This window comes from Vidua macroura, chromosome 32 (genome assembly GCF_024509145.1).
Source record: "Vidua macroura isolate BioBank_ID:100142 chromosome 32, ASM2450914v1, whole genome shotgun sequence".
Classification (NCBI taxonomy): Eukaryota; Metazoa; Chordata; class Aves; order Passeriformes; family Viduidae; genus Vidua; species Vidua macroura.
In genome coordinates, this window is record NC_071602.1 from 777,064 (window position 1) to 795,664 (window position 18,601).

Genomic DNA, 18,601 nt, shown 5'->3' on the forward strand with positions numbered 1-18,601 from the left:
CAAATGCACCCCTCTATATATAGAGAACATTGAGAAGACTAATTTCATTGGTCTTAGAATAAAAACATCCCACACGATTGGTGTGCAGTGAATGACGCACAGAGGCAGAACATATCTATAACCAATGTGAATAACAAGATAGATTAGGGAATTATTTACATTCTTTCCCACCTGCTTCTCAGGCTGTCGCCTGGTTAGAAAACCTTTCTCTTTCTCTCTGACTGAGCTGAGAATACCCACAACAATCTGGTAAATAAAATTGTTAGAGAGATGCCTCTGCCCAAATTAAGGTGCTAAGGAGACCGAATCCAAAGTGGATTTTATTGAACAATAAATATGAGGTAGAGAGAGAGATGGAAGGAAGGAGAAATGGGGGGAGAGCAAGGGAGTGACAGGGACAGAGACCTCCCCTGGGGCAGGGCAAGTGTGACATTGTCCCCTGTGTGTGTGGCCTTCCCAAAGTGGGAGTTTTACACCAGAGCCAGTTTGGGTAAGGGGGGTGGTGTTCACCCCCCACCCCGAGCAGAGATTGCCTCACTGTTTCAGGTGACAATGTAAGATGTAACCAAAAGTATGTTTTCAGTCACCATCTTCATGAACTGCTATAAACAGGTGGGGCAGTGTTCTTTATCTCTTCCATGACTCAGCCCTGCTAACGCCCTCCAGGGGCCATCTTCTGTTAATGGGCCATTGAGTGTCACTGCAGGACTGATAAAATTACATCATCCCATTGTGGGATGCTCCGCCCAGGGGGAGGAACCAAGCATTCCTACCTGGATATAATCTCACCCTTGCAACACCAGGAGTACCTTGCCTACTGGATTCCCAGAGGACAAGAGCTCCATAACCACCACTGGACCTTCAGAGGAAGACCAGACCCTTCTACAGGATCCCTGCTTTGACAGAATCACGTTCATCACTCCAACAGGACTGCAGCCACCATTTCATCAGACGGCTACCACCACCCTGACCAGTGGTGTGTCAGGTTATATCCTGACTCTGTCCGTGTAAGCCAGGGTTTCTGTATCATTGCTTTGATTTTAATTTCTTATTAAATTGTAATTCTGGCTTAGCCTCTCCCCCTGGTTTGTCCTCAAACCAGTACAAAACTCAACGTGCTTATCCCTTGTTTTCCTCCCAAAACAGAATTTCCCATCCTCAAACCTTGGCTAGATGGAGGAGAAGGTTGCGAGGAAGAGAAAGGTGCCCAGGGACAACCAGGCAGGTGAGGAGGAAGTCAGTGCCCCTTTCCCCCTCTCTCCTGCTCCATCTCCCAGCCCAGCACGGCCCCCAGCTGCAGGACAGCCCCGCTGCCGACGCCGTCCTGCTGGGAATGCACTGGGGGGATCTCCTTCCCCTTCCCTCTGGCCCAGAGGCAAATCCCATCCTCTCCTTGTCCTTCCTCCCCCAGACCAGGAGCTGAGGATGGAGACCAGGGAGGACAAATCCCCACAGCAGAACCTCATGGCAGAGGCTGTTTTGAGTAGCTTCATGGCACAGGAATCCAATGGGAAGGAAAAGCCCCAGAGATTCCACAGGAGGAGGGGCTGCAAAGCCAGCCCAGGGTGCTCTGAGGAGGGAAGACCCACCCTGTGCCAGGAAGGTGGGCAGAGCTTCAGCCAGAGCTCAGAGCTGCTGGTCCATGAGCAGCTTCATGATGGGGAGAAGCCCTACAAGTGCCTGGAGTGTGGGAAGAGCTTCAGGCGGAGCTCCCACCTGATCTGCCACCAGATGATCCACACCGGGGAATGGCCCTACGAGTGTGGGGAGTGTGGGAAGGGCTTCAGCTGCAGATCCAACCTCATCATCCATCAACGCATCCATACTGGGGAGAGGCCCTAGGAGTGTCCTGAGTGTCAGAAGAGGTTTCACACCGGCTCAGATCTCCTCTGCCACCAGCGGATTCACACCGAGGAGAGGCCCTTCCGCTGCCCTGACTGCGGGAAGGGCTTCAAGCACAACTCCACACTTGTCAGGCACCGGCGCATCCACACTGGGGAGAGGCCCTGCGAGTGTCCCTAGTGTGGGAAGAACTTCCCCCAGAGCTTGAACTTGACCAGAAAGCAGTGGAGTCACCGGTAAGGGAAGCCCTGCAAATGCCCCATCTCCAGGAAGAGCTTCATGCACCGCTCCAGCTTCATCCCCCACTGGAGAACCCACACTGGGAAGAGCCCTGGTGACCCATTTTCCCTGTGATCCATGCTGGGAAGACACCTGTACCTTCTCCTGCCCCTGCCAATGGCTTTATGTGGGAGTTAAGAACATGGAGGTCTGGACATGGCCCTGTCATGACATTCACTCCCACCTCAGGTCTTTGCCAGGGGCAGGAAAGAGACTCTCTCTCTCTGTCCCTGAGGAGAAGGGTGTCCTTTCCAGGCAGGAGGAAATACATGGCTGGGAAGGGACGGTTGGTGGTGATGTAGTTTTCCCTGTAAATAGTTTTTCTTATCCCTTCTGTTATCAATATTGTTTCTGTTCCTGTTTGTTCCTTGTCTCGTTGATATTCCCAGGAAATTGTTCTTATCCCAGCCCAGGATCTTTGCCTTCTGTGCTTTCCATGGGAGGTGGGAGGGCAGTGAGCAGCAGCACGGTTTTGGTGGGAGCAGGAAATTGGGGAATCCCATTCCTGAACCCCGGCCCGTGGAAAGCGAGCATCCCAGCTGGTGCCAGCCCTGGTGGCCACGGCAACAGCCTTGGGAGAGGGTCCCTGGCTGGGGCTGTGGGAACCTCTTCACTCTGGTGCCCAGGACAGGAGTGGAGGGAGCAGCTGCAGCTGAGTCAGGGCAGGCTGGGGTTGGATCTCAGGAAAAGGTTTTTGCCCAGAGACTGCTGGGGCACTGCCCAGGCTGCCCAGGGAAGGGTGACAGCTCCAGGGCTCTCTGAGCTCCAGCAGCGTTTGGGCAGCGCTGCCAGGCCCAGGCTGGCATTGTTGGGGTGTCCTGTGCAGGGCCAGCAGTTGGACTCGAGGATCCTGATGGGTCCCTCCCAGCTCAGCCAATTCTGTGGCTCTGGGATCCCATGACCCTGGGGATGGGACTGCCAATGGTAGCCATGGCAACAGGCTCTGGCTCCAGGCCTGAGCTGGTGTCCATGGCAACCACCCCTGGCATGGGGTCTCCATGGAGCTGCCCAGGGACTGACCATAGCAACAGGGGAGGGGGATGGTTACCATGGAAACTGACCACAGCAACAGGGGCTGGTGATGGTTGCCATGGAAACTGACCACAGCAACATGGGGTGAGGTTTGGTTGCCATGGAAACTGACCATAGCCATGGGTCCTAGCGATGGTTGCCATGGAATCTGACCAGAGCAACAGGAGCTGGTGATGGTTGCCATGGAAACTGACCATAGCAACAGGAGTTGGTGATGATGGTTGCCATGGAAACTGACCACCGCAACGGGTCCTGCTGATGTTTGCCATGGAGACTGACCACAGCAACATGGGGTGATGATGGTTGCCACGGAAACTGACCATAGCAACAGGGGCTGGTGATGGTTGCCATAGAAACTGACCATAGCAACAGGGGTTGGTGATCATGGTTGCCATGGAAACTGAACACAGTAACACGTGCTGGTGATGGTTGCCATGGAAACGGACCACAGCAACGGGTCCTGCTGATGTTTGCCATGGAGACTGACCATAGCAACAGGGGATGTGATGGTTGCCATGGAAACTGACCATAGCAACAGGGGATGTGACAGTTGCCATGGAAACTGACCATAGCAGCAGGGGCTGGTGATGATGGTTGCCATGGAAACTGACCATAGCAACAGGGAATGTGATGACGGTTGCCATGGAAACTGACCATAGCAACAAGGGCTGGTTATGATGGTTGCCATGGAAACTGACCATTGCAACAGGGGATGGTGATGGTTGCCATGGAAACTGACCATAGCAACAGGAAATGTGATGGTTGCCATGCAAACTCATCACAGCAACAGGGGTTGGTGATGATGGTTGCCATGGAAACTGAACACAGCAACGGGTCCTGGTGTTGGTTGCCATGGAAACTGACCCTAGCAATAGGGGATGTGAGTTTTGCCATGACAACTCACAATAGCAACACGGGCGGGTGATGATGGTTGCCATGGAAACTGACCATAGCAACAGGGGTGGGTGATGGTTGCCATGGAAACTGACCATAGCAACAGGGACTGGTGATGGTTGCCATGGAAACTGACCATAGCAACATGGGGTGATGATGGTTGCCATGGAAACTGACCATAGCAACAGGGGTGGGTGATGGTTGCCATGGAAACTGACCATAGCAACAGGGGATGTGATGGTTGCCCTGGAAACTGACCATAGCAACAGGAGCTGGTGATTATGGTTCCCATGGAAACTGACCACAGCAACAGGGGTTGGTGAAGAGGGTTGCCATGGAAACTGACCATAGCAACAGCGGCTGGTGATGATGGTTGCCATGGAAAATGACCATAGCAACAGTGACGGTGATGGTTGCCATGGAAACTGACCACAGCAACAGGGGTTGCTCATGATGTTTGCCATGGAAACTGTCCATAGCAACAGGGGCTGGTGATGGTTGCCATGGAAACTGACCATAGCAACAAGGACGGTGATGGTTGCCATGGAAACTGACCATAGCAACAGGGGTTGGTGATGATGGTTGCCATGGAAACTGACCACAGCAACGGGTCCTGCTGATGTTTGCCATGGAGACTGATCATAGCAACAGGGGCTGGTGATGATGGTTGCCATGGAAACTGACCATAGCAACAGGGGATGTGATGGTTGCCATGGAAACTGACCATAGCAACAGGGGATGTGATGGTTGCCATGGAAACTGACCATATTAATGGGTCCTGGCGATGGTTGCCATGGCAACTGACCACAGCAAGAGGGGATGTGATGGTTGCCATGGAAACTGACCACAGCAACAAGGGTTGCTCATGATGTTTGCCATGGAAACTGTCCATAGCAACAGGGGCTGGTGATGGTTGCCATGGAAACTGACCATAGCAACAAGGACGGTGATGGTTGCCATGGAAACTGACCATAGCAACAGGGGTTGGTGATGATGGTTGCCATGGAAACTGACCACAGCAACGGGTCCTGCTGATGTTTGCCACGGAGACTGATCATAGCAACAGGGGCTGGTGATGATGGTTGCCATGGAAACTGACCATAGCAACAGGGGCTGGTGATGATGGTTGCCATGGAAACTGACCATAGCAACAGGGAATGTAATCATGGTTGCCATGGAAACTGACCATAGCAACAGGGGATGTGATCATGGTTGCCATGGAAACTGTCCATAGCAACAGGGGCTGGTGATGGCTGCCATGGAAACTGACCACAGCAACACGTGCTGGTGATGGTTGCCATGGAAACTGACTGTAGCAACACGTGCTGGTGATGGTTGCCATGGAAACGGACCATAGTAACAGGGGCTGGTGATGATGGTTGCCATGGAAACTGGCCACAGCAACAGGGGAATGTGATGGTTGCCATGGAAACTGACCATAGCAACAGGGGCTGGTTATGATGGTGGCCATGGAAACTGACCATAGCAACAGGGGATGTAATGGTTGCCATGCAAACTGACCATACCAAGAGGGGTTGGTGGTGGTTGCCATAGTAACTGACCACAGCAACGGGTCCTGGTGATGGTTGCCATGGAAACTGACCATAGCAACATGGGGTGATGATGGTTGCCATGGAAACTGACCATAGCAACAGGGGCTGGTGATTATGGTTCCCATGGAAACTGACCACAGCAACAGCGGCTGGTTATGACGGTTGCCATGGAAACTGACCACAGCAAGACGTGCTGGTGATGGTTGCCATGGAAATGGACCATAGTAACAGGGGCCGGTGATGACGGTTGCCATGGAAACTGACCACAGCAACAGGGGATGGTGATGGTTGCCATGGAAACTGACCATAGCAACAGGTGCTGGTGATGCTTGCCATGGAAACGGACCATAGCAACAGGGGATGTGATGGTTGCCATGGAAACTGACTATAGCAAGAGGGACTGTGATGGTTTCCATGGAAACTGACCATAGCAACAGGGGGCTGGTGATGATGGTTGCCATGGAAACTGACCATAGCAACAGGGGTGATGATGGTTGCCATGGAAACTGACCATATCGCCGGGTCCTGGGGATGGTTGCCATGGAAGCTGACCATAGTAACAAGGGCTGGTGATGATGGTTGCCATGGAAACTGACCATTGCAACAGGGGCTGGTGATGATGGTTGCCATGGAAACTGACCACAGCAACAGGGGTTGGTGAAGAGGGTTGCCATGGAAACTGACCATAGCAACAGCGGCTGGTGATGATGGTTGCCATGGAAAATGACCATAGCAACAGTGACGGTGATGGTTGCCATGGAAACTGACCACAGCAACAGGGGTTGCTCATGATGTTTGCCATGGAAACTGTCCATAGCAACAGGGGCTGGTGATGGTTGCCATGGAAACTGACCATAGCAACAAGGACGGTGATGGTTGCCATGGAAACTGACCATAGCAACAGGGGTTGGTGATGATGGTTGCCATGGAAACTGACCACAGCAACGGGTCCTGCTGATGTTTGCCATGGAGACTGATCATAGCAACAGGGGCTGGTGATGATGGTTGCCATGGAAACTGACCATAGCAACAGGGGATGTGATGGTTGCCATGGAAACTGACCATAGCAACAGGGGATGTGATGCTTGCCATGGAAACTGACCATATTAATGGGTCCTGGTGATGGTTGCCATGGCAACTGACCACAGCAAGAGGGGATGTGATGGTTGCCATGGAAACTGACCACAGCAACAAGGGGCTGGTGATGATGGTTGCCATGGAAACTGACCATAGCAACAGGGAATGTAATCATGGTTGCCATGGAAACTGACCATAGCAACAGGGGATGTGATCATGGTTGCCATGGAAACTGTCCATAGCAACAGGGGTTGGTGATGGCTGCCATGGAAACTGACCACAGCAACAGCGGCTGGTGATGACGGTTACCATGGAAACTGACCACAGCAACACGTGCTGGTGATGGTTGCCATGGAAACAGACTGTAGCAACACGTGCTGGTGATGGTTGCCATGGAAACGGACCATAGTAACAGGGGCTGGTGATGATGGTTGCCATGGAAACTGGCCACAGCAACAGGGGAATGTGATGGTTGCCATGGAAACTGACCATAGCAACAGGGGCTGGTTATGATGGTGGCCATGGAAACTGACCATAGCAACAGGGGATGTAATGGTTGCCATGCAAACTGACCATACCAAGAGGGGTTGGTGGTGGTTGCCATAGTAACTGACCACAGCAACGGGTCCTGGTGATGGTTGCCATGGAAACTGGCCATAGCAACAGGGGATGTTGATTGCTGCCATGGAAACTGACCATAGGAACAGAGGCTGGTGATGGTTGCCATGGAAACTGACCATAGCAACGGGTCCTGGTGATCGTTGCCATGGGAACTGACCACAGGAACGGTTCTTGGTGATGGTTGCCATCGAGACTGACCATAGCAACAGGGGATATGATGATGGTTGGCAATGAAACTGACCATAGCAACGGGTCCTGGTGATGGTTGCCATGGAAACTGACCATAGCAAATGGGGTGGTGATGATGGTTGCCATGGAAACTGACCATCACAACAGGGGATGTGATGGTTGCCATGGAAACTGACCATAGCAGCAGGGACTGGTGATGGTTGCCATGGATACTGAACACAGCAATGGGTCCTGGTGATGTTTGCCTGCTAAGGATCAGATTTGTCACATGCCCTCAGAGGGGTTCCATGGGGATTTTCCAAGAGTCTCCCGGCTGTTCAGGAGCTGGAATGTCACAGGCAGAGACAGGGGCTCCATGGAGGCCTCCCACGGGTTTCTGGGGATGGTCAAGAGCCGTGTGGTCAGAGGCAGTCACAGCCATTCCATGGTGACATCCCAGGGCACCTTGGGCTGCTCAGGCACCGATCTGTCACAGGCACTCACGGGGGCTCCACGGTGACATCCCAGGAGTCCCCAGGCTGCCAAAGAGCCAGGATGGCACAGGCAATCACAGGGGTTCCCGTCATGGGCGGAGTGGGAGCTTCAGGCTAAAGCTTTATTTCTTTATTGGAGAAAGTCCTGCTGAGTCATGAGATGGAGAAATGACACCCAGCAGCCGCCATGTAGCCTCAAACCACTGCAGGACCCGAGAGAGGAGACTGGGAGTGACTGGATCCAATCCCGGCCCCACAATTTGTCAAAGGTGTAAAAGATTGGACAGGTGGAATAGGACCTTAATGCAATTTGTCCCACAGGATTAACGATGGAATACCAGAAATATTTATATAAATACAGCTCTGATTGATTCTGATCATGATTAGACAGAAGGATCTTAACCAGAGTTATTTACTCCACAGTCCAGAAGCTATAACAATTATTCTAATATTGTGCTCTGGGAACCAATTTTGAAGGCAACAGGGCCTTGCTGGAGTTCTTTGAGCTCATTGCAGGCAGAGCCTCCTGCTCCAGCAGGAACTGCCTTTCCTGTGCCAGGAGCAGCGCAGGTCCCGCTGCAGGAAAAGCCCCAGGCCAGCCCCAGCCCAGGGAAGGCCTCGGGCACAAGGGCAGAGTGCCGTGCTGGGAGCTGTGCCAGGCAGAGCCTGAGGCACCAAAGGCACCTTGGCAGCAGCAGCTGCTTGCAGGGCATGGCCAGAAGCCTCCCTTGGCAAGCCGGCCTGGTGGCCAGCACTGCAGAGCTGCTGCCTCAGGGCTCATTTCTGGCTGGGCTCTGGAAAGCCACTTCTGCTCCAGGAGCCTGACAGGGAAGCCATTGGCCCCAGCACCTTGGGGACAAGATCTTAATGACAAAACTCTTCATGCCAGCAGAGACAAGGCAGGGGCAGAGGAAAGGGGAGAGCCAGGCCCAGGGGACAGGGCTGCAATGGTGATGGCTGTGAGGTCACAGCCCCTGCAGCAGCCTGGCTGCCCTCAGCAGACCTTCTGGCCAGAAGTGCTGTGAGAGCACCCAGCACATCAGAGAACCCACACAACAGGAATTCCATCCCCTGGGGAGGGGACGGGGTTTCCCTGGGTCAGGCTGCACAAAGCTCCTGCTCTTGGAGCATTCCTGGGATGAGGCATCCACTTCTCTGGAAAAACAGTTGCAGTTTTGTGCCACTCTCATCATTGTAAAATATTTCCTCCTTCTAACAAATGAAAATCGACCCTCATTCAGTTTAGAGAGATTGACTCTTCTTCTGTCACTGCAAGTTTTGGGAGAAAATAACTTTGATCACAGTTTCCGTTTTCATAGACCTTGGAGAGGAGCCAAAAATCTCCCAAGATGGGGTTTGGAGGCCTCATCACATAATCAGCAGGTAGAGGCTGCGGGCTCTGGGCTCAGTGGTGTGGAGACTGAGGACAGAACAGGAGAAGCCTGGGAGGGATTGAAGGGTGGTTTCAGAGAGGCTGGAGCTTTTCTTCATAGAGGACATAAGCATGAGAAGGAAATAAAGACTCCAAGTACAGCTGGGGAGGCCCAGACTGGACACCAGGAGAAAGGAATTTCCCTCCCAGGGCAGGGCTGTGGTGCAACACGTCCCCAGAAGGAGCCTGGAGCAGCCCAAGGCTTTGTGTGGCCAGGCAGGGGCAGGCAGGAGGCAGAGCTGTCAGCAAAGGAAGGGGCCAGCCAGGTGGGGCAGCCGGGGGATGAGGACAGCCTGCAGGGACAGAGGCGCAGGGCAGGGACACCGTAGGACAGCCTGGGCTGCAGAGGGCACAGGCATGTGCAGCAGCTGCAAGGCCCTGACAGAGCCAACCTGTGCAGCACTTTGGCCGTGGCTGCTGGCCCTGGCTCCAGGAGGGGACAAGTGACCCTTGCAGGCCTGGGCCCTCATTGCCTCCTTGTCCCTGCTCAGCAGTCACACACAGACACACAAACAGAAATTTAGAATAGGCAGGAAACACACATGGATGAAGAAGATTGAGTAGGATAGGAGAGACTGTGGAGATCAGGTACCAGGACCAGCCAGCAAAGTCCACTGAGAATCCCCTTCTCCCCATGCAATCCTGGAATGGTTTAGATGGGAAGAGTTCTGCAGTGCTCATCTCATCCAAACCCTGCGATGAGCAGGGACATCTTTCAGCAGATCAGGTTGTTCAGAGCCCTGTCCCAGCTGGACTTGAATGTTTCCAGGGATGGGGCATTGACCACCTCCATGGGAACCTCTCCTGGTGTATCACCAATCTCATCATCAAAAATTTTTTCCTTATCTCTTCTTATCTGAACCTCCCTTCCTTTAGTTTAAAACCACTCCCCTTTGTCCTGTTGTGACAGGCCCTACTAAAACCTTTGTCCACCCTTGTCTTTCCAGTGAGCCGGGTTGCCATGGCAACTGCCAGGACAGGTGACCCAGGTGTCACAGCCAGTGAGGGTTGCCATGGAAACAGTGCCCAGCACGGCCCCTTTCTGTCTGGCTGACCTGGCCTTTGGCCCTGGCCCTGGCGTTTGCTGCTGGTTCCGCGGCGCCTGAGCAGCCAGCGCGGCACAGGGCAGGTGGCCGTGGCACAAGGCCCCAGCACGGGATCCCCTCTGGCTCTGGGCAGTGAGAGCAGCCCTGAGCAGGGGGCCCAGGGCAGGTTTCCATGGCAACCAACCATCACAACGCCTCCAGGCCTTGGTTGCCGTGGCACCAAACTAAGGAACGGGTCCCTGTGGCCGTGGCCGTGGCACCTGGCGGCACCAACGAGTGTCACTGCAATTGTACCTCCTTGGAGGCAGCTTGGTCTTGGCACACCCTTGAGGAGGGTGTCTGTTTTTAGTGGGCAACTTGGGAGATTTAGATTGCTTAAAAAAGAAGAAGAAAACCCTTCTTTGGCTGTGTGCAATGAGTTCTCCAAGCAAAGCAGGCCCCAGATGAGGAAGGAGAGGCAAGATGGGTTGGGGAATGTGGAGCAAGGTTGTCCCCACTGGGTCACATCTCAAGGCACAGCTTCTCTGAGCAGGCCAGACCTTATTAAGAGAATCCCTGGGTCACTATGAATCACTGAATACTGCAATCACCTCTGCTAGAAAGAGAACAGTAATGAAATATACCCTTTAAAATAGGAATAAATATTTCTTAGAAGCTCTTGAAATAGTTCTCCATAACTGTAGTAGGAAAACTTACTGATGAACTGCACCAGGCCAGAGGGAAATCAAGGCAGAGCCATGGCTTATCCGGACTTGCTTGATCCTTATGAGCCCCGTGGTGCATTTGGAGCTGAGCCCTGGAACCTCAGGGCCCGAGAGGAGATTGCACAAACCTTTCCAGGAGTCCAAGGCAGAAGAAAAGCCCAAAGTGTCTCAAAGCATTAATGGGACCCACTGAGGTCCTTCCCCAACATAGGCTCCTCATGGACTCCTTGGAGGAGAGAACTGGAGGCCAGGATGGCACAAAAACCTCTCAGACACTCAAAATGGCACAAAAAAACTCTCAGTATGGAAAGGAAAATCCAAAGTACCTTAAAAATCTTGAGCCCCACTGAGTGTCAGTGCAAAGCTCTCAAGGGACTCGTTAAAGCAGATAATTGGGGCCATGATTGCACAAACCTCTCAGAGAGTCTGTATCTAAAGGGAAACACCAAGTACCTTAAAATGACTGAGTACCTTGAAGCATTAATGAGCCCCACTGAGTGCTGTTCCTGACAAAGCCTCTCCAGGGACTAATTACATCAGATAATTGGAGGCCATGATTGCACAAAGCTCTCAGAGACTCCAAGGCAAAAGCCAAAGCCAAAGTCCTTTGAAAAACCTGCAGTGCCTGGGAGCATTGTGGAGCCCCCAGGGCCATTCCTGAGCAAGGCTCCCCAGGGACTCCTTCCAGCAGATCCTTGAGGCCACTGGGATGTGGGCTAGGGGGAGATGCTGAGGGCAGGACAAGGGGCTGACAGTGGCCAGCCTGGCTGGGGCTGTGCCAGGAGGCCCCAGTGCCTCAGGACAAGGTGTCTCCTCACAGCCCTTGGTGGCACAGACCCTGCTGTGCCCCAGGCCACCAGGACTTGGCTTCTCTTTGTCCCCACCTGTCATCAGTGCCTCCAGTTCTCTGCTCTGGCTGGAGCCTGGGGACACTTTCTCAGTCGTGTCCCTCAGTGGGACCCATTAAAAGTCAAAGAAACTTTGGAGTTGGATTCTGACTTGGAGTTCTGGAGAGGTTTCTTCAGCTCCCTCTCAGGGCCTGATGTTCAGGGCCTGAGCACAAAGCCCCAGAGGCTCATTCAAGTCCTTGTGCAGTGTCTGTGCTGCTGAGCTGGGCCGAGCTCCTGGCACAGAGGGTGAGCCTGGCAACCAAGAAGAGCTTCAAAAGCACATTTCTCTGGATGAGCAGCTCTTCTCCCAGCCCAGCAGGGCTGGGGCACTGCCTGCAGCCAGCCCGGGCACAGCCCAGAGGCACAGAGAGCTTCAATCAGTCAGGGCTGGGAAGGTGCTGAGAAGTGCCTGGGGCAGAATCACTGCCAGCCCTTGGCACAGGAACCTCTGGCTGCAGGACAAGGCAGCTGCAGCTCCTGCAGTGATCTCCTCAAGCTGGAACATCCCAATGCCCACAGACCCTATGAGTACAACTCTGAGTATTTCTGGTGCAGGACAGGTGAAATGCTCATGAAGCTCTGACATGCTGAGGGGTTTGGATCACTCATAGAATATTTCCAAGACAAGGATTTTGATAAAAATGAGGAAATTTCTAAAGTTTTGGCATTCAATTTCCTAGTGTTGGAGAATGGCAAGGAGGGGGGATAAATATTAAACGTTGATTATGAATTATTAATTGTGAATTTTGGCAAGTGCCTGCGACATCCAAACTGTTACTTTTAGTGATCAATAAGTTCACAGGAGATCCCTAATGTGCTTTCAGCCACTCTGCCCATGGACAGCAGCAGCATCACCTCTGCTGGAGCCATCAGGCTCAGTCTGAGCTCTCCTTTCTCCAAGCTGCAAACAGAAGCTGCCCCCAGCCAGTGCTCTGCAAACAGGCAGGGTTCTGTCAGGCCAAGGAGAGTGCACAGAGATCTGGGGTCTGTGAGTGCTGGCACGGAGAGGTCAGGAACAGGGAAACACCTGCAGGAGGGAAATCTCCAGGAAGCAGAGAGAAGATCAGGCAAGGAGAGAGAACAAAACCCAGAAGTGCTGTGGCAGGCAGAGTTTAGAGATGTGCAGAGGATCCCCTCCAGTGCAGCCCCTCCCTCTGCACAAGCCCCCTCCCTCCTGTGCCCCCAGCCAAGCCTCTGCCCTCAGGGCCGGGGCTCCAAGGCGTGCAGCCCCTCCTGTGCAGGCAGAGCTGCAGCAGAGCCGTGGGGCAGCTCTGCAGCCCCGGGCCCAGTTCCCTCTGCAGAGCACAGGGCTGGGAGCAGCTGCCCGGCACTGGGGGCTCTGGCAGGGGGCACAGCTGGCTCAGGGTGACACAGCTGTCCCCAGGGCCCGGCTCTGGGCAATGCTGGCAGTGCAGCCAGGGAAGGAGCTGCATCTCCCTTCATCCAATGCCATCAGAAGGATTCTTGGAAGTCTCCCTGAGATTTCAGTCCAAGCTGGGAGCTCCAATCCAGGATGCAAACCTGTCCTAGAGCATCTCTGAGTTATAAGATTGATGGGGAAAGACAGAGGTGTTGTGACAGTGAAAATGTTGCTGGGTTGGTGAAATGAGCAATGTGAGTCCTTGGCTACAAATGTGGAGCTGGGCTGTGGTGGATCCATCTGTTCTCAGCAGTACCTGGTGACATTTTAGGGGAAGTAGGAGAATGTGATCACCCTCCACCTGAGAGAGGTTAAAGCCCCGAGAAAGTCTGAACAGGTCAGAATGACAGACCATCTCCCCTCACTCTCCTCTCATCACTTTGCCTCATACAACTTGCTCTGTTCTCCCTGGAGAAACAGAAATGCAGAGATTTTGATAAACAAGAATACTAGGAAAAATATTGGGGAGCTTATAAAGAAAACCCCAGAACTCTTAAACACAGATTTGTGTCCGTGTGTGCTACAGAGGAGGGTGTATGGGAAATGGCTTTGATTTTGGTTACAGGTATCTCCTCTAGCTCTTCCCTGTCCTTTCTCCATGAACAGGTCCCCCTGTGCAGCCACAGCAAATGTCCAACAGCAGCTCCATCAGCCACTTCCTCCTGCTGGCACTGGCAGAGACGCGGCAGCTGCAGCTCCTGCACTTCTGCCTCTTGCTGGGCATCTCCCTGGCTGCCCTCCTGGGCAACGGCCTCATCATCAGCGCCGGAGCCTGCGGCCACCACCTGCACACGCCCATGTTCTTCTTCCTGCTCAACCTGGCCCTCAGCCACCTGGGCTCCATCTGCACCCCTGTCCCCAAAGCCATGCACAATTCCCTCTGGGACACCAGCACCATCTCCTACTCAGCATGTGCTGCTCAGCTCTTTTTCTTTCTGTTCTTCATTGGAGCAGAGTATTTCCTCCTGACCATCATGTGCTACGACCGCTACGTGTCCATCTGCAAACCCCTGCACTACGGGACCCTCCTGGGCAGCAGAGCTTGTGCCCACATGGCAGCAGCTGCCTGGGCCACTGCCTTTCTCAATGCTCTGCTGCTCACGGCCAATACATTTTCCCTGCCCCTGTGCCAGGGCAATGCCCTGGGCCAGTTCTTCTGTGAAATCCCACACATCCTCAAGCTCTCCTGTTCCAAATCCTACCTCAGGGAACATTGGGTTCTTGTGGTTACAGCCACTTTATCCTTGTGTTGTTTTGTGTTCATTGTTTTCTCCTATGTGCAGATCTTCAGGGCTGTGCTGAGGATCCCCTCTGAGCAGGGGCGGCACAAAGCCTTTTCCACCTGCCTCCCTCACCTGGCCGTGGTCTCCCTGTTCCTCAGCACTGCCATGTTTGCTCACCTGAAGCCACCCTCCATCTCCTCCCCATCCCTGGATCTGGCCCTGTCAGTTCTGTACTCGGTGGTGCCTCCAGCCCTGAACCCCCTCATCTACAGCCTGAGGAACCAGGAGCTCAAGGCTGCAGTGTGGAGACTGATGACTGGATGCATTCAGGAACATTAAACTTCTGGGCAATTCGCCAAATCACTTCAAATAAAAGTAATCTTTGATTCTTCTTGTTGGTTTCGTTTTGGAGGTTTGTTTTCTTCATTTTTTTTTTTTTCAATATTGTCCACAAAGTAATGTCATTGTTTGTGCCATTTCTCATTTTGTTTCTCTCCACCTTCCCTGCAGCCACAGACTGTGTCAATGAGGGGCTGCGCTCTTAGTGTCTTCAAAGGAACTCAAGGATCTGCCAGCAAAGTTTTCTGCAGAGATGCCCTTTTGTTGCCTTCTCTGGGGCTGCAGCAGCAATGTCTGTGTGCAGAGCTGGGGGCAGATCAGTGCTGGCACAGCAGCTGTGCCCAGCAGCAGCAGCAGCACTTGGTGTTGCCAGTGCTGCTCCCGTGGCCCTGCCCCGCTGCCCTGGTGGCCCTGGTGTTGCTGCAGGGCCTGAGTGCTCTCGGGGCCGGGCACAGTCCTGGGGGTGGCAGTGCCGGGGCTGCAGCAGGGACAGGCCATGGGCACTGCTGGAGCAGCGCTGACACCGCAGGCCAGGGCCTGGGGGCTCCAGGCTCCTTGCCCAGGCTCTCTCAAGAACACAGCCAGGCCAATGCTCAGCACAGAAAACCCCCGTCAGCAGCCCCAGGCTGGCCGTGGGCAGGCTGGGGGCAAACAGCACGGCTGGTGCCCTGCCAGGGCCCTGGGGGAGACGGGAAGGAGCAGCAGAGCAGGGGCTGATCCATCCCCACTGTGCTGGACAGCCCAGGGCAGCGTCCCAGAGCGTCCTCATGGAGCTGCCAACAACAAATCCCCCCTCTGCAGCCCTGGCCTCTCCCCCAGCTCACACAGGTAGCCCATCCTTGCAGGCACAGACACAGCAGCGCTGGCTCAGGAGCCCCTGTTTGCATTGCACACAGCAGGTGGGAGCACCCCGGTGCTGGTGCTGTGGGGACATGAACCTGAGGGAGCACAAATGCCATCAGCCCCTGGGGCCAGGATGGGCTGGGGGATGCCAGGGAAACCACTAAATTGCGGGCCCAGAACTGGACACAGCACTCGAGGTGCTGCCCAACCAGTGCCCAGTACAGGGGAAGAATCACTGCCCTGCTCCTGCTGGCCACACCATTCCTGATCCAGGCCAGGAGCCATTGGCCTTCTTGGCCACCTGGGCACACTGCTGGTTCATGTCCAGCCTGCTGTCCATCAGTGCCCCCAGGTCCCTTTCTGCCTGGCTGCTCTCCAGCCCCTCTGTCCCCAGCCTGTAGCTCTGCAGGGGTTTTGTGGCCAAAGTGCAGGACCCGGCACTTGGTCTTGTTAAACCTCACCTTGTTGGACCTGGATCCAGCCTGTCCAGGTCCCTCTGCAGAGCCCTCCTACCCTCCAGCACATCCACACTCACACCCAGCTTGGTGTCATCTGCAAATTTCCTGATGGTGGATTCAGTCCCCTCATGCAGATCATCAATGCAGACATTGAAATCCACGCTGGCTGGCTCTGATCCCTCGGCCATCCTGTGGGTGCCCTGTGATGGCACTCAGGGTGATCTGTTCCAGAACCTTGCCGGGCACCGAGGTCAGGCTGACAGGCCTGCAGTTCCCCAGATCCTCCTTCCAGCCCTTCTTGGGGATGGGCTCACACTGGCACCTCCAGTCCTCTGGGGCCTCCCTGGTGAGCCAGGACTGATGAGAAATGATGGAGAGCAGCTTGGGGAGCTCATCCACCAGCTCCCTCATCCCCCTAGGATGGATCCCATCTGGTGCCAGACACACCTGTGAGCATCTGAGTGGCTCAGCAGGTCCCCAGCTGCTCCCTCCTGGATTCCAGGGAGCTGTTCTGCTCCCTGTCCCCATCCACCAGCTCAGGAGAACACTTGTCCTGAGCATGACCTGTCCTAATGTTGAAAACTGGGGCAAAGAAGGCGTTAAGCAGCTCAGCTTTTCCTTATCTTTAGGTACTTTATTCCCCACTGCATCCAATAAAGAGTAGAAGTTCTACTTATCCCTCCTTTTGCTATTAGTTTATTTTTAAACCACTTGTTATTCTTTTTCACAGAAGTGGCCAGCTTAAGCTCTAATTGACCTTTCACCACTCTACTTTCTGCACGACCTAACAACATCCTGAGAGATTTCCTGACATGCCTGATCTTCTCTCCAAAGTTGATGCACCCTCTTTTTTCCTGAGTTCCCACAAAAGCTCCATGCACAGACAGAACAGTCCCTTTTCCTCGCTGGCTCAACTTCGGCACAGAGGGACAGGCTGCTCCTTCCCCCTTAGGATTTCTTTCTTGAGATGTGTCCATCCTTCCTGGACCTCTTTGTTTTTAAGGGCTGCTTCCCTGAAAGAATCAGTACTTGATTCGCTACTCTCCAAATCTGCATCCTGAATAAGCCCAGGTCTGCCCTCCGTAATTCCTGTGTAGAAGTTTGGTTGATGCCCCTCCTGCTTTCACAGAACATTGAAAACTTGATTATTTCATGGTCACTGCCCCAGGCAGCCTCTGAGCACCACATTTGCCACCAGCCCTTCTCTGTTTGTGAACAGCAGGAGACAGAGCTTTCCTTGGGAGTGGGAGTTACCAAAAATTCGGTAAAACAGAAAACTCCTTAACCCCAATGTAGCATTAGGAAGCAGCATTCTTTATTCAGCCGGATGCATGGGGGAGAGCTCCTCCCAAAGCCAAGCATGCTGAGTGCAGGAAAGTTTCTGTTCATATTCTGTATTTTGCACACATACTCATTGATTGTCTGGGACTAAACACACAGATGATAATCATTTCCCCAAAATCATGAACACATTTCCCCTCTCATTTTGCATGCGTTCTTCTGTCCTGGGGGGTCTCTCTGGTGGTCCCTGGTGGTCGTGGACCCCAATGTTCCCATCAGCCTGGCTGAGCTGGCAGGACACTGAGGCTGGTGAATTTCAGTTCCCCTTCTCACACAATGGGCATTGTGTGGTTTCCATAGGCCCGGGGTTTTGCAGAACGAGCATTGTGTGTGCTCAGCAGGTGGAGACAATTTCTCATCTGGGAACATAAGGTCACAGAGTGGGATATGACATCACAGAGTGGGTTATGTGAGGTCATCATGCAACTATGGTATCATAGGCTGTCTCTGTGACATCACAGAGTCAGCTGTGACATCACAGGGCAGAGGTCTGACATCACAGAGCAGGCTATGACATCACAGAACAGGCTGTGACATTAGAGACCAGCTGTGTGACATTAGAGAAACGTAGAGGAATTTCTCATGGAACAAGGCCATGATATCCTTGATGGCATTTCTTTGCAGGAACTGGACAACCCTGGCCTGCAGATTACGGAGATACTTTAGTTACTTTAGAAGTATTTAGGACATCCTTGGAAAGACAATAAGCTTTGTATGAATACAATAGTCTATGCTGGATGCTGAAAACTGTCACGTACTATAACCAGATCAGACGCTTGTAGTATAACAGCCAATCAATAAGTGACTTGTAGATGTAATCATATGACCTTAACCAATGAATGTTAATTAGCTATTGTATGATGTAAGGCAGTAAGGTATAAAATATGGATAAATTAGACCATAAAGGAGGAGGACATGTAGCCATAGTGGTTTGAGTGTCATTAC

General features: G+C 53.3%; 1 protein-coding gene across 1 annotated transcript; it reads left to right on the plus strand.

The window, feature by feature from the left end:
* The first annotated feature begins 13,620 nt into the window (after positions 1 to 13,620).
* LOC128820905 (olfactory receptor 14A16-like) lies at positions 13,621 to 15,066 on the plus strand. Its single transcript, XM_054001747.1, has 2 exons — positions 13,621 to 13,789; positions 14,059 to 15,066. Exon 2 carries the CDS (start codon positions 14,082 to 14,084, stop codon positions 15,012 to 15,014), a length of 933 nt encoding a protein of 310 aa, XP_053857722.1. The 5' UTR covers positions 13,621 to 13,789; positions 14,059 to 14,081; the 3' UTR covers positions 15,015 to 15,066.
* The last annotated feature ends 3,535 nt before the right edge of the window (positions 15,067 to 18,601 follow it).

Coding starts and splice junctions, on each gene's coding strand:
- LOC128820905 (XM_054001747.1), top strand. CDS start 14,082: ATGTCCAACAGCAGCTCCATCAGCCACTTCCTCCTGCTGGCACTGGCA.